The sequence below is a fragment of the Myotis lucifugus genome, unplaced genomic scaffold (assembly GCF_000147115.1).
Source record: "Myotis lucifugus unplaced genomic scaffold, Myoluc2.0 scaffold_16, whole genome shotgun sequence".
Lineage (NCBI taxonomy): Eukaryota > Metazoa > Chordata > Mammalia > Chiroptera > Vespertilionidae > Myotis > Myotis lucifugus.
Window position 1 is genome coordinate 2096249 of NW_005871064.1, and position 14274 is coordinate 2110522.

Sequence of the window (14274 nt, forward strand, 5' to 3'; positions counted from 1 at the left end):
GTCAACCAAAGGTGCCAGGGGGGAGGAGGCAGCACACTGGCGCCAGGTTCCCTTCTAGAAATTGGGAACTGGGATAGAGCTTTTATTGAAAAGAACCTGACAAAAGTATTCATAATGGCTCTTAAGTTTTATGGCTCTCATTCCAATTAAGTCTGTGTCAAGGAGTAAAACACTGACCCTGTGTGGGCATTTTCTTTCTTTATCAGGCACAAGACCTAAATGTCATTGAGGAAGTGATTCGAATGATGTTAGAGATCATCAATTCCTGCCTGGCAACTTCTCTTCACCACAACCCAAACCTGGTGTACGCACTGCTTTACAAACGAGATCTCTTTGAGCAATTCCGAACTCATCCTTCATTTCAGGATATAATGCAAAATATTGATCTGGTAAGTGTCATGGAGGTATTTATCATGGTTCTTTTTTAAGTATTAAAGTAGAGGAGTTTAATAAACCTTGATAAAAACTATAATAGAATCTCCTTAACATTAACTATAGTTGCCCTCTATTCTGCTATAACAATTGTTGCGTTCAGTGTGTGTATATCTTATATGCACAGACATATGTATACACATATATATGTTTTAATTAACATATGCACAGACATATATATACACACACATATATATTACTTAACATTTAGATCATTAACATTTTTATGTAATATCAATTCTTTGAAAATCTCACATCTTAATATATATATTATGGATATCCTAAAATATATTTAACCGTTATCCCAGATAAGAAAACTTAGATGCTGAGAGAGGATTTCCAAGTGATTTTAACACAAATCCAAGCCTAAGAAACATTGTCTTAGATACTGATTACATATTTGCTTGTGAGTTATTTACATATACACAATCTCATCTGAATCATCAACCATCCCATTGAAGCAAAGCAGCACATGAAAGGAAAAAGGTTGGCTCAAGGTCACTTAGCTAGTCAGTCACTCAGACAGACCTTAAATCCAGGTCTTCTCATTATAAACTCTGTGCTTTCAACATTCACTTGATAAACCTAAATAAGATTCCAAATGAGCAAGCTTTCCAACAACTTTTTGTTGAATATTGCCATCCAAAATAGTGCTGGGTACACTATTCTGAAATTTATTCAGAAACATTTTAAACTCTTTTTACATGTTTTGAAAAAAATGCCATGGTAGAGATATAAATAACATCTCTACTTTTTGCTTCTTTCAGCACTTTACCTTCCCTCCCCTAAATGCCCCTGAAATTTTGGCTTAAGCAAGTCTTTACTATTTCTTTTTTCATAAAGTTAACCTTGGAAAGTATTGGGAAAGGACACTATGAATCCACTGTTATTTTTAGCTGATAGGGAGTTGAGAGTTGATATTTTTCATTAAGACATTCAGCAATGTTGAATATCTGAGACAGGAGTGACTAACCTTGGAGCACTTTTAACTTCTGCAGAAGGAGTTAGACAAGTGTTTTTCAAGTGGCCAAATTTCTATTAGCCAGTGGTACGCATGCCTCCCATCTAACTCATAAGATGAAATGATCTGGCTGAATAGGCAGCAGGACAAAATAGGGTTACCACACCCAACGAGAGAAGAAATGTCATGGCTTCATATAAGTAGAGAACAGAGGCAGTGAACAATAATGGATGTGTAGTATGGTAAAGGCAAGAACTATTTTTATCTCTGCTCAGTGTAAAATTCGTGTTAGATTTTGTGTATTCCAGATCCAGCCATCCTTACTGAACTCCACACTAGTCCATTCAGTTGCCAATATGGCGGTCCTACAAATGGCAAACAAGGTTAAATCAAGTGTGATGTTCTTGAATAACAAGGGATCTACAATGTCTTGATTTGTTATCACTGTGATGCCGAATGATTTGCTAAGATATAATATTCTTTTAGTGTTTTGTGACAAATATTAAGGGACAGGATTATGTCCAGAATGTCGCTGCTTAGTTCAGGCTATGCTGTGACATGCGCAAAAGTATTTATAGCTTGCTGTTGATTATCCCTGGTGATCAGGATACGAGTGTCGTGGGAAAATTAAATGTATAAATACTGCCCAAAACACCATTTTAGCCATTAGCTTCACATTTCTTTCTTATTTTGCTTTTATATTTTTTTTAGAGTTACTATGAAGCCTCAGTATTAACAGGTTTTAAGGTTTAGCTTTCTTTTTCCACCTTCTGATAGGTGCTGCTCTCCAAATGAAATACAAATGCAAGGTGAGGCAGCACAAGAAAGAGCAGATTCAGGAGCCTACTTAATTCACAGAATGGATAGTGAGCCCTGAACATTCAGGGGCTGACTGTGACTCAGACATCAAACTCTAGAGAGAGGATGCATTTAGGAGGGCTAGTGAGTTAAAAGCCAGGTCGTATAGTTAGGATAGCTTGACGACCATATGAGAAAGGCACTATATGGAAAGACCACATGAAAATACGTCTCCTACATCTACTTGTTTAAAAAATTCCATTCTACATTCCAGGTGATCACCTTCTTCAGCTCCAGGTTGCTACAGGCTGGAGCTGAGCTCTCGGTGGAACGGGTCCTGGAAATCATCAAGCAAGGAATTGTTGCTCTGCCCAAAGACAGGCTGAAGGTAGGACTGGCAAATGAAACACACACCACTCTCTCCCTCAGACTCTACTCAGAATCAGGTCACTTACCCAGTACTTGCACTAGAAAAGGCTCCCTGAATATCACCGCTCTACTGTATACTGATACACAGACTGTGATGAAGAAGGGTTCTCACAGTTTCCCAAAGTAGCAAAAGAAGGACTGATATCTTCATCCCATTGCAGATAGTGTGAGTAATTTACATAAAGGAGCACTTATTTTTTTAACCCAGTGAAATAAATTCATCCTTCTAAGTATCATCAAGGGTTGATGGGAAGGTGAGGTGGTGATGTGACATGTGCAACAATGGCTAACACTTGGCTGGTGTTTAGTCAATATGGGGTGGGGTCCTAAGTATCTTACATAGATTAACTTATTCGATCCTCACAACACCCCTTCAAGGTAGTGGGGGTCGGTACCATTATCATCCTCATTTTTCAGCTGAGCAAACTAATGCACTGAGAAGGTAAGTAACTTACCCAAGTCATAAAACTAGAAAATTATGAAACTGATTCATCTCCAGGTAGCCTGGTGCCACAGTCCATGCTCATAACCGCCACACTACTTGCTGTATGCTTGGGTTTATCTATGGAAAGAGGAGCTTTTTATGAAAGACGTGGGGAACATTGTATTTTAAGAAGACATCTACATTGTGTGTTAGCTATGTTTCTGAAGAGATTCATGATGTAAATGCATACTTCAAGACTAATTTTCTCATAGGAAAAAAGGTAAAGGGCATGGTCTGGGGGGATGCATGAATGTACGGCATCGTACCATATTTTTCCTTTACCATATTTTAATTTTTTCCTACATTACCTTCTAAGTGTTTTCAGTACTCGGTCTTAAGTTAACAGCACAGTGCATCATAGTGGATGTTTGGCCTCTTTGTAGTGTTTTATCACAACTAGCTCTTCCAAAGTCACCATTTGGGGCTGTGTTTTCAGCGCCATCCCTAAACCACTGCTTAATGAGGGCTTGAGAGATACTGTTGTAGGATGTGAAAATGTTTCCAGTTACAATAACAGAGTGTGTGAAACAAGAGCACGTTAGTCTCATAGCCACTCACAGGAGCTCCACTGGGCGGGAACAGCAGCGCGGCGCATGCAGCGCTGAGCAATGGCAGGTATTTCTGTTTATCAGCGAAAATGGCCCCACCATGTGGCAATAGCCTAATGGCTCATTACAGTTCACCCGACACTCCGGCTTCGACTTTACTCCTGACGTTCTTTTTTTTTAAATCATTATTATTATTGTTTAAAGTATTACATGTCTCCTTTTCCCTGATTGACACCCCCTCCCCGCCACTCCTGCCCCCCAGGACAAGCCCCCACCGCCCCAGTGTCTGTGTCCATTGGTTATGCTAATATGGTTGATCTCTTTCCCCCTCCCCTGCCTTCTCTCAGTGTTTCTTAGTCTCTGGATCTATTTTTGTTCATCAGTTTATGTTGTTCATTATATCTCACATATGAGTGAGATCATGTGATATTTATCTTTCTCCGACTGGCTTATTTTGCTTAGCATAATGCTTTCCAGGTCCATCCATGCTGTGGCAAATGGTAAAAGTTCCTTCTTTTTTATAGCAGCATAGTATTCCATTGTGTAGATATACCACAGTTTTTTAATCTCCTCATCTGCTGATGGGCACTTAGGCTGTTTCCAAATCTTAGCTATTGTAAATTGTGCTGCTATGAGCATAGGGGTGCATATGTCCTTTCTGATTGATGTTTCTGGTTTCTTGGGATATAGTCCCAGAAGTGGGATTACTGGGTCGAATGGGAGTTCCATTTTTAATTTTTTGAGAAAACGCCATACTGTTCTCCACAGTGGCTGCACCAGTCTGCATTCCCACCAGCAGTGCAGAAGGGTTCCTTTTTCTCCACATCCTTGCCAGCACTTTTGATTTGTTGATTTGTTGATGACAGCCATTTTGACAGGTGTGAGATGGTACCTGACATTCTTTAAATATAGGGAATTCATACTTCCATTCTTACATTAAGTTTTTATTGGGGAGGGAGGTTGCAGTATTTCAGATTTACCTAACTAGACCATATGAAGCAGTACAAAAATCCATGAAGATTGGAGTGGCTGCTCATAGGAAGTGATGGGTCTTGGTGTCTAAACGAAGTCAAGAAGTAGAACTGTCATGAGGTCGTAAGAAAGGATCACGCAGAGGAGCCCGGGAAAGAGGGATTTTAATGAGTTCAGAGAACCAGCACAGTGGAAGTAATGGAGATCGTGATTTAAGGTCGGTGCATTTAGACAGGCAGATCGTGGTGATCACATGGTCTGGGTTTGGCCGTGAGTGGGGGCACTGAAGTGCTATGGATGTGAGTGAAAGTCAGTGTGGCTGAGCCAGTTAGTGAGCTGGAAGCCAAGGATGGGTCATTCCCATGGGCATCGTAGTCTCTTAGGATGATAAGCCATGCGGTGGAGGAAGATGGGGAGACAAATGCTCCAATCAATGGGAGAGCAGCCTGGAAGTCAGTAGGTGGCAACTACACGGAGAAAAGAAGCCGGTACCAGCCTCATATGGGCAGAGCTTTTTGCTTAATCATAGAGGATAAGAGGATCGATAGCCAAGGAACAAAGAATGAGCAGCCTCTATTTCCAAAGCATCCAGGGGAATCAGAGTCCTGAGGGCAGAGCCAGATTTCCGTTCCCGAAGGAAGGAAGGAGGATTCAGCACGGGGACTGAGAAAGGAAGAGTACTTAACCATGAAATAGAGGTCCGAAAAGGCTTTGTGGGACATGGAAAGAAGTGAAGAACAGGAGTTTGGATGCGGGGAGAGAAAGCACAAAGCAGTATGGGGAGAAGCCCTGGGCGGGGGGCTCGGTTGAAGCATCATCCCATCAACAAAAAGTTTCGGATTCTATTCCCAGTCAGGGCACAAACCTAAGTTCAGTCCCTGGTTGGAGCAGCACATATGGGATGCAACCGATCCATGTTTTTCTCTCTTTCTCTCTCTCTCAAAAAAACAACAACTATATCTTTGGGTGAAGATTTTTTTTTTTAAGTACAGGCTGACTGGAGGAAGGGGCCTAGGTATGAACCATGGACCAGTGCTGATGAGGACATGACGTACATGTTCCGTGTGAGCTTGCACAGTACATTTTTAGCAAGCATCGGCTCTGTGATGACATTGCTCTTAGTGCCTGGGCCTATTGGTGACCAAAGATTGCTGCCCCACGGGGCTCACTGTCTAGCAGAAGACAGACAATGAACAGTGAGCATATGTAATGACAGAAAGATCGATTGTACTAGAACTCCATAAGTGCTCTGGAAAATAAAAGAGCTGGGGAAGGGGGTTTGGGAATATTGGTGAGGGTGCAGTGGAAGAAAGTTGTAGAATTACAAAGAATGGTCTGGGCAACATTTAGCAAAGATAAAAAGGAGGTGAGAGAGTTAAACATGCTGACTCATACTGAGTCCCAAGCAGTAAGAACAGCCATTGAAAAGGTCCTAAGCCAGGAGAATGCCAGGCATGTTGAAGAAGTAACAAGGAGACCGAAGTGGCTAGAGCTGTATGAATGAGTGGAGTAGTAGGTGAACAAATAATGGGGGAAAGGAGGTGCAGTGAAATGGGGAACCAGTGCAAGGTTTTGAGAAGAGAAGTGGCATGATGTGGTTTATGTTTTAATAGTATTGCTCTGACTGCTATGTTGAGCCTAGACATAGGGAGACAATGAAAGCAGAGAGACCAGGTAGAAGATCATTGCTTGACTTGGATCATAGCAGTAAGATTGAAGTGCCAATAGAATTAGTCCAAGAAATCGTCTGAATTGACTGGTAGGCAGAGGAGGGCACGTAGGCCTTCTATGAAACAGCTACACTGTCTTCATTGATTACAAAAGTTCCAGGGAGTCCTGGCCACGGTGGCTTAGTTGGTTGACCGAGAGAGGTCGCTGGTTTGATTCCTGGTCAGGGCACATGGCCAAGTTGCAGGCTTAATCCCCAGGAGGGGGCATGCAGGAGGCAACCAATTGATGTTTCTCTCAAAAATCAATAGAAACATTAAAAAAAAAATTAAAAGCTCCAGGGAATGGTAGCTAGAACATGGTTCTGGCCGATTGGTTAAAGAATTGGTCTGCAAGTGTTGGAAGAGTTGTTTTTGGAAGTGGATTTGTGTGGGTCTCAAAGACAACTTTCAAATATTGGTTGGCCCAGTCTGTCATGGTTAGAAGCCTGACTCTGCTTTGCTAAATAGTGTGCAGCTCAACAAACTTTGCGTATACATGCTACTAATGTAGAAGCTGTCTGTACTAGACAATTCAGAGCAAACTTTCGGATGCCACACCTTGAGACAATCTGGAAGACTCTCAAAGAATCACCAGAATTGTGAAGGAACATGGGAAGTGATTAGAGGAACTCATATTGTTGGTATTAGCTTTAAGAAGACAAGACTCAAGCAGAAGAGGCTTGTGTTCAAGTACTGGAAGAGTTGTTTATGAAAGCAGATTTGGACTTGTTCCTTGTGGTCTCAGGAATAGGACCAGTGGGTAGAAGCTACATACAGGGACTTGCATTTCAGTTCCATATAAGGAAGAACTTTCTAGCAGATGGGATTATTTAGAGATGGAAGGGGCAACTTTTGGGAAGTGATGTGTTCATTCTCACTGCATAGAGATGTTAGGGGAATAAGCTAATGGCCACTTGGCAGGGATGCTCTTAACTGTCGGTACTAGCTGGCTAGAGTGGTGAATAGAGTAAGATTCCAGGGCTGAGTTCAGGTGCAGCGGAAAGAGTGCTGAGGTACATTAACAACGCCTGCCATTGGCCACAAGAGCAAAAAGTAAGGAGCACGTGTGTGATTACTTATCATTCCAATTGTAAAGACTCAAATATTGGTTGGGAAATCCAACTATGTGACTTTTAAGAACCTTTCCATTTCCATGAGTGTAATTCTCTTTGTGCATATACAAAATTATTGTTCTCCACAAAGCACGAAACTACATAAATTTTCATAGCAGTTTTCTCTCTCAGGAGATGCAAGAAACGATATAAGGAAAAATTATTAATCTGGGGGCATCTTTTAAATGTTTATTTTTAATTATAGTTGATGGGGATATCTTTTATGAGAAAGAGTTCATTTATGACAAAGGGGTCACCTTTCAGTTCATAATAGCAGGCAGCATCGTCAGTACATAAAGAAGAAACATAAAATGCTAAAAGTTGGGATATGGCGCATACGAAAAATATGATTTAGGAGCTGGACCATCTGTTGTCACCTCTGTATCACCATCACCCTCTTCTCCAGTCTCTTCTGTATTACAGAGACAAAGCCAGAATGCATTTCCCAGAATCCTCCTTGCTGTGTGGTTCTGAGTTAGAGTCTGCCAAAGGAAGTCACGTGGGTGAGATTTGGAAGGTTGACGAGAAGAGGCCATTTTTCTCCAGAGGCAGATCCTGCCGTCGCCTGGCTCGGTGCTGTAGGTGGCAGAGGTCGCTGGTGGCTCCCCAGAGGTGTTCAGGTTTGCAGCAACTTGCAGTGAGCTCTTGAGAGATCATCCTCCAGGGCTGTAGACTTTGTTCCATTGCAGCTTCCCCGATCTTTGCCTACCTTATTCTTTCCTGCAGTTGCGTAAACCTCTATTTTCCATGTGAAATCCTTTATACTTTAGTTATAGAGAGTACCACATTTTTCTGTGTATAAGATGCTATTTTTTTTTTCTAAAATTGTTAGACTGAAAATCAAGGGGCATCTTATACATGGAAGACAGCTGAGGAGGGAGCCTTGCGGGTGTGTAGCTGCCCAAGCCTTGTCAAACAGGCTTCCTCCAATCACAAGCCTTATTGTTACTGACGTCAGCTGGTGCCATAATTGGAGGTGGGGGTGGAGAGTGCCAGATGCAACAGGGACTTGAGCGTTCTGAGCCCATAAAGATATCAAAAAATAAAAAGATAAATACCAGTAAGCGATTGTCTTATTCTGCAAAATTCAAACTGAATGTACTCAGCTGTGCAAAACAGCATGGAAATAGAGCTGCAGAGAGACAATTTGGACCTCCTCCCACTGAGTGTATGATCAGACAGTGGAAAAAAACAGGAAGAGCAACTTCTTGAGATGCAAAAAAGAAGAAGATTTTAAGAGGAAAACCAGCAAAATGTTTAAAATATTGATTTCTTACTTGGTTGGAAAAGTGGGGGGCGTCTTATACATGGGGGTATCTTATACACGGAAAAATATGGTAGCTTCTATTTTCCCTACCAAACCTGTCAGGGAAATTAAACCCCTCATTCCACACAGAAAGGGAATTGTTGAAGGACTGGGAGCCAAGCCCAGGGAAAGCCGCTGTGGCTCCGGAAATCAGATGTGGCAGGGATGCCATCACTGGTGACTTGGCGCGCCTGCAGCCTCCCGTGGGGCCTGCAGGAAGATTGCTGGAAGCCGTGGCAAGACTTTACTTCTGAAGCCTGTTGGCCTGCCCACCACTGTTCCCAGAGCAACAGTCACTCTGTTCCTCTTCTGCCTTCCAACGACAGGTTCCTCGCATTGCCACAGAGCCTTACTGGAGATAGTCTAGGAAATGTAGTTTCCAGGCTTTCAGCCTCTGAACGCTTGAGTTGCAAACACTGCAGCATAGGATCAAAAGAAACTGATGAAAAAGTATGAAAAGTCAACTACTGTAAGGATTATACTGTAAGAGAGGAACTAAGCATTTCATTTTATGCCAGAGGACAATGGGTAGAAAACAGAACCAAGACAGATACTATGTCAACCTAAGGGAATGCTATCTGACAAAGTTATTTAGCGGTTCATATGTGGCTTCATAAAATAGTGAAGTAGTCACCATAAAGTCTGTATGGTAAATGTAAGAAGAGCACCAATTGCCCTATCCGGTTTGGCTCAATGGATAGAACGTCGCCCTGCAGACAGAAGGGTCCCAGGTTCAATTCCGGTCAAGGTCACGTGCCTGGGTTGCAGGCTTGATCCCCGTTTTGACAATACACAAACACACACACACACACACACACACACACACACACTATCCTTTCTGCTGTGTATGTAGTTGTCAACTGTTTTCTCTCTCCCATCCATCTAAAACTTCCTTGAGACTAGAGGTCCTGTACATAGTAGTTGCTCAATACTGTAATGAGAAGCCAGGCTGGTGTGGCTCAGTAGTTGAGCATCGACATATGAACCAGGAGGTCATGGTTCGATTCCTGGTCAAGGTACATGCCCAGGTTGCAATTATGATCCCCAGTAAGGGGCATGCAGGAGGCAGTCAGTCAATGATTCTCTGTCATCATTGATGTTTCTGTTCTTTTCTCCCTCTCCTTCCTCTCTCTGAAATCAATAAAAACATTTAATTTTTTTTTAAATCCTATTGAGGCCAAGGTCATGGATAAACCCCTTATGTGGTCCAATTAATTTTGTTCTGAAACATAGAAGAAACTGTACCCCCAACTCCAGCTTATTATCTCACACTCTGGAGGATTCAGCTAAAAAAGGGTGGGGGGGTGGGGTGGGGGGGCCCTGGTCGGTGTGGCTCGGTTGGTTGGAGAGTCATCTTGTGCACCAAAGGGTCGTGTGTTCAATTCTCCGGGAGGGCACATACCCAAGTTGCAGGTTTGATCCTCGGTTGGGGCACGTACAGGAGGAAATCGATCAATGTTTCTTCCATCGGTATTTCTTCTCTCCCTCTCCCTTCCTCTGTCTCTCTTAAAAAAAAAAAATCAATAAAACATATCGCGGAGTGAATATTAAAAAAGGGGGGGGGGCATCTCCAGTACTAGAAGAGAAACTAAAATTTTATTCACAAATAGTGAATCATCCTCAGTTGGTTTAAATGATAGCACATTATTACCACAGATGTTACTAGAGAAAAAAAGGCTGTTTATAATCAAGCCTTATCTCATTTATTTTAATCATCTTTTTGGATTGAGTGTTTATAATAAAATGAATCACTCAAAACCTCTAGAGTTTAATTCACAGAATACTGCTGCATCTAAAGTTGATTGAAGATTCAAACTGTGTGTTGAATAATATTTGTATTACACCACATGATAGCACATCATAGTCTGGGTTGCTTACTACTATCTACTAATAAAATAATTGTTGGGTATGTAATAATAGCTTTGTATGCAAGATTAATGTAAAAGGATGTTTCACATTGGAAATGCTGTTTTAATAAGGTTTTTATGAAAATGTGGAATAGTGTGTACTTATTAACTTGTTCTTTCTTAAAATATAAAACATTAAGATTATCCAGAGTTCTTTCCAACCACCTTCTGGGTTGTTAAGAGGGGCTCAATTCCATACTACCCAAAGCAATCTATAGATTCAATGCAATCCCCATTAAATTACCAACGGCTTATTTCACAGATCTAGAACGAACTCTCCAAAAATTCATCTGGAATAAAAAAAGACCTCGAATAGCTGCAGCAATTCTGAGAAAGAAGAACAAAGTAGGTGGGATCTCAATACCAGATATCAAGTTGTATTACAAAGCCACTGTTCTTAAAACAGCTTGGTACTGGTAGAAGAACAGACATATAAATCAATGGAATAGAATAGAGAACCCAGAAATCGACCCAAACCACTATGCCCAATTAATATTCGACAAAGGAGGCAAGAGCATACAATGGAGTCAAGACAGTCTCTTCAATAAATGGCGTTGGGAAAATTGGACAGATACATGCAAAAAGATGAAACTAGACCACCAACTCACACCATACACAAAAATAAACTCAAAATGGATAAAGGACTTAAACGTAAGACGGGAAACCATAAAAATACTAGAGGAATCCACAGGCAACGAAATCGCAAACATATGCCGAAGGAGTTTCTTCTCTGATACTGCTTCTAGGGCAATGGAAACTAAAGAGAAAATAAACAAATGGGACTACATCAAAATAAAAAGCATTTGCACAGCAAAGGAAACCATCAATAAAACAACAAGAAAGCCCACTGCATGGGAGAACATATTTGCCAACGATATCACCGATAAGGGTTTAATCTCCAACATTTACAGGGAACTCATGCAACTTAACAAAAGGAAGATAAACAATCCAATAAAAAAATGGGCAACGGACCTAAATAGACACTTTTCAAAAGAGGACATACAGAAGGCCGAAAGACATATGAAAACATGCTCAAAGTCACTAATTATACGAGAGATGCAAATCAAAACGACAATGCGGTATCATCTCACACCTGTCAGAATGGCTATCATCAACAAATCAACAAACAACAAGTGTTGGAGAGGATGTGGAGAAAAAGGAACCCTTCTGCACTGCTGGTGGGAATGCAGACTGGTGCAGCTACTGTGGAGAACAGTATGGCGTTTTCTCAAAAAACTAAAAATGGAACTCCCATTTGACCCAGTGATTCCACTTCTAGGAATATATCCCAAGAAGCCAGAAACACCAATCAGAAAGGATATATGCACCCCTGTGTTCATAGCAGCACAATTCACCATAGCTAAGATTTGGAAACAGCCTAAGTGCCCATCAGCAGATGAGTGGATTAAAAAACCGTGGTACATCTACACAATGGAATACTATGCTGCGGTAAAAAAATAAGGAATTATTGCTATTTGCAACAGCATGGATGGAACTGGAGAGCATTATGCTAAGTGAAATAAGCCAGTCAGAGAAAGATAAATACCACATGATCTCACTCATTTGTGGAATATAGAGAACAACATAGAGTGATGAACAGGGACAGATCCAAAGACAGAGAAACAGCGATCAGACTATCAATCCCCAGAGGGAAAATAGGGGAGGGAGCGGGTAAGGGAGAGAGATCAACCAAAGGACTTGTATGCATGCATATAAGCCAAACCAATGGACACGGACAACAAGGGGATGAGAGCATGAGTGCGGGGGGTGGGGGGGGGGGGTTGGTGGTTAATGGGAAATGAGGACACATTTGTAATACCTTAACCAATAAAGAAATTTTAAAAAAAAGTGTGGAATAGTGTGTACTTATTAACTTGTTCTTTCTTAAAATGTAAATTAAACATTAAGATTATTCAGAGTTCTTTCCAACCACCTTCTGGGTTGTTAAGAGAGGCTCAATTCCCCCCTTACCTGTGAGAAGTTAACCAGCAATGTCAACTGGAGAAGATGAGCCAGGAGTTTTTTAAGTTTCTTTTGTATCATAGAACTAAAGCCAAATTTGTTCTAGAATTATTATTCCAATTTTGGGCAAGTAAACATTAAGATATAGAAGCCCATGGCATAGTAATTGACTTTCAACAAAATAAAATATTTTTCAATCAAATGTTATTTGACATAGCCTTCTAAAATATTTGTGTAATATCCTGTGTGGGAATATACACTCTGGATAAATCTGTCTATATAGTTAAACAACTTGGCTGTTCAGAGTAAATAGTATTAATGTCATTCTAAACATCCTCTTCTTACTGGTATTCCGTGAAGTCTGGGAAAGGCAATACCAGGTAGTTGGTTTTCTTGGACCATCGTGCATAAACAGACACACAAAGAACAGACCCTGAGATCCTAAGTTGCTTATTTCTCCTGTAGGGTCTGGAAGGAAATAAATAAAGTTAGTGTGTCCCCTGGGAGCTGAGTTAGAAGCCACAGCTCAGAGTGCTCACTGTCTGCGTCCACAGCAGGGCGTGTCTCTGGTTCGGGTTCGCTTACTAGTGAGCAACTTGAATGTTACGAAGGAATTCTCCAGGTCTGTGCAAGTTGTCACACCACGATCAGGCCACCTCCTACTCGATTATGTGAAGTTTCCAGGTTCCTTCTTTTCTTCAGTTTAATAAATTATCAGTAATTGGAGGATTAAGAATTTTACCATATCTAGTATTTAAAAATTGGTCATGTTTTTGGGGAATTACCCAGAAGATAACTCCTCTTTTACTGTAAATAGGAAACTGTGCAATAAATAATTGACATTAACTGATTTGATCCCCCGTCGGGGATGCACTTCTCTCATCTCTCCACCCCTCCCCCCCCGCAAGATCAATAAAAAGAAACATATCCTCAGGTGAAGACTAAAAAACAGTTGCATGTGCTTTTCAGCCTGACTCATTAACATCTGGTTATGTTTATTGAGCACTTGCTCTGTGCCAGGCCCTCTGCTAGTTATGAGGGGTTCTCATTTAGTCTTCCCAACAACCAAAGAAGGTATAAGGAGAACTCCCATTGTGCACGTGAGGAAACAGGCTAAAGAGAATTTAAATGCTTGTCCAAGATGGTTTCAGGTCATCTTATCTTTGAACCGTAAACTTCAGCCAGCCCTTCTTTCAAATCAAACATTTTTGCCTCCTCCAAACTTACAAATCTATTTGACTATTAGATCAATTTGTTTAACCCAAAGTATTCATAATAGACCTAATTAAATTGTTGATTTTGACAGTATTTGTATGTAGTGTTGGGGAGTGATTTTTGAAATGTTTGGACACTTATGCCTATTGTTGGTTTATGGAGTGCTCCAACACTTCTAGGTTTTTCTCATACATAGTAAGGAATTGCACTAAACATGCTATATTTATTTTTAGGATAGCCATTCTTGATAAACAATCTAACATGGTATTTGTTATAATGTCTTACATTATTTTTGTTTAAATAAACATATGGTAGATTTGTAAGCAGTTTATAGGATACTAGAGGCCTGGTGCATGAAATTCGTGCACGGGGGGGCGGGGGGCGGGGGCAGGGGGGGTCCCTCAGCCCAGCTGCACCCTCTCTATCCGGGACCCTCGGG

The 14274-nt window shown here is 41.2% G+C and overlaps 1 protein-coding gene across 5 annotated transcripts in view; it reads left to right on the forward strand.

The window, feature by feature from the left end:
* The window catches only part of DYM (dymeclin), a 248720-nt gene that overhangs the window by 203234 nt on the left and 31212 nt on the right, over window positions 1-14274 (forward strand). For 4 of the 5 annotated variants that reach the window (XM_023750840.1, XM_023750841.1, XM_023750844.1 and 1 more), the window contains 2 exons: window positions 207-389; window positions 2466-2579. In XM_023750840.1, coding sequence (XP_023606608.1) covers window positions 207-389; window positions 2466-2579 — 297 coding nt within the window. Of the gene's footprint in view, window positions 1-206; window positions 390-2465; window positions 2580-10920; window positions 10965-14274 lie in introns of those variants that run through there. The other variant, XM_023750842.1, reaches the window with a different exon arrangement.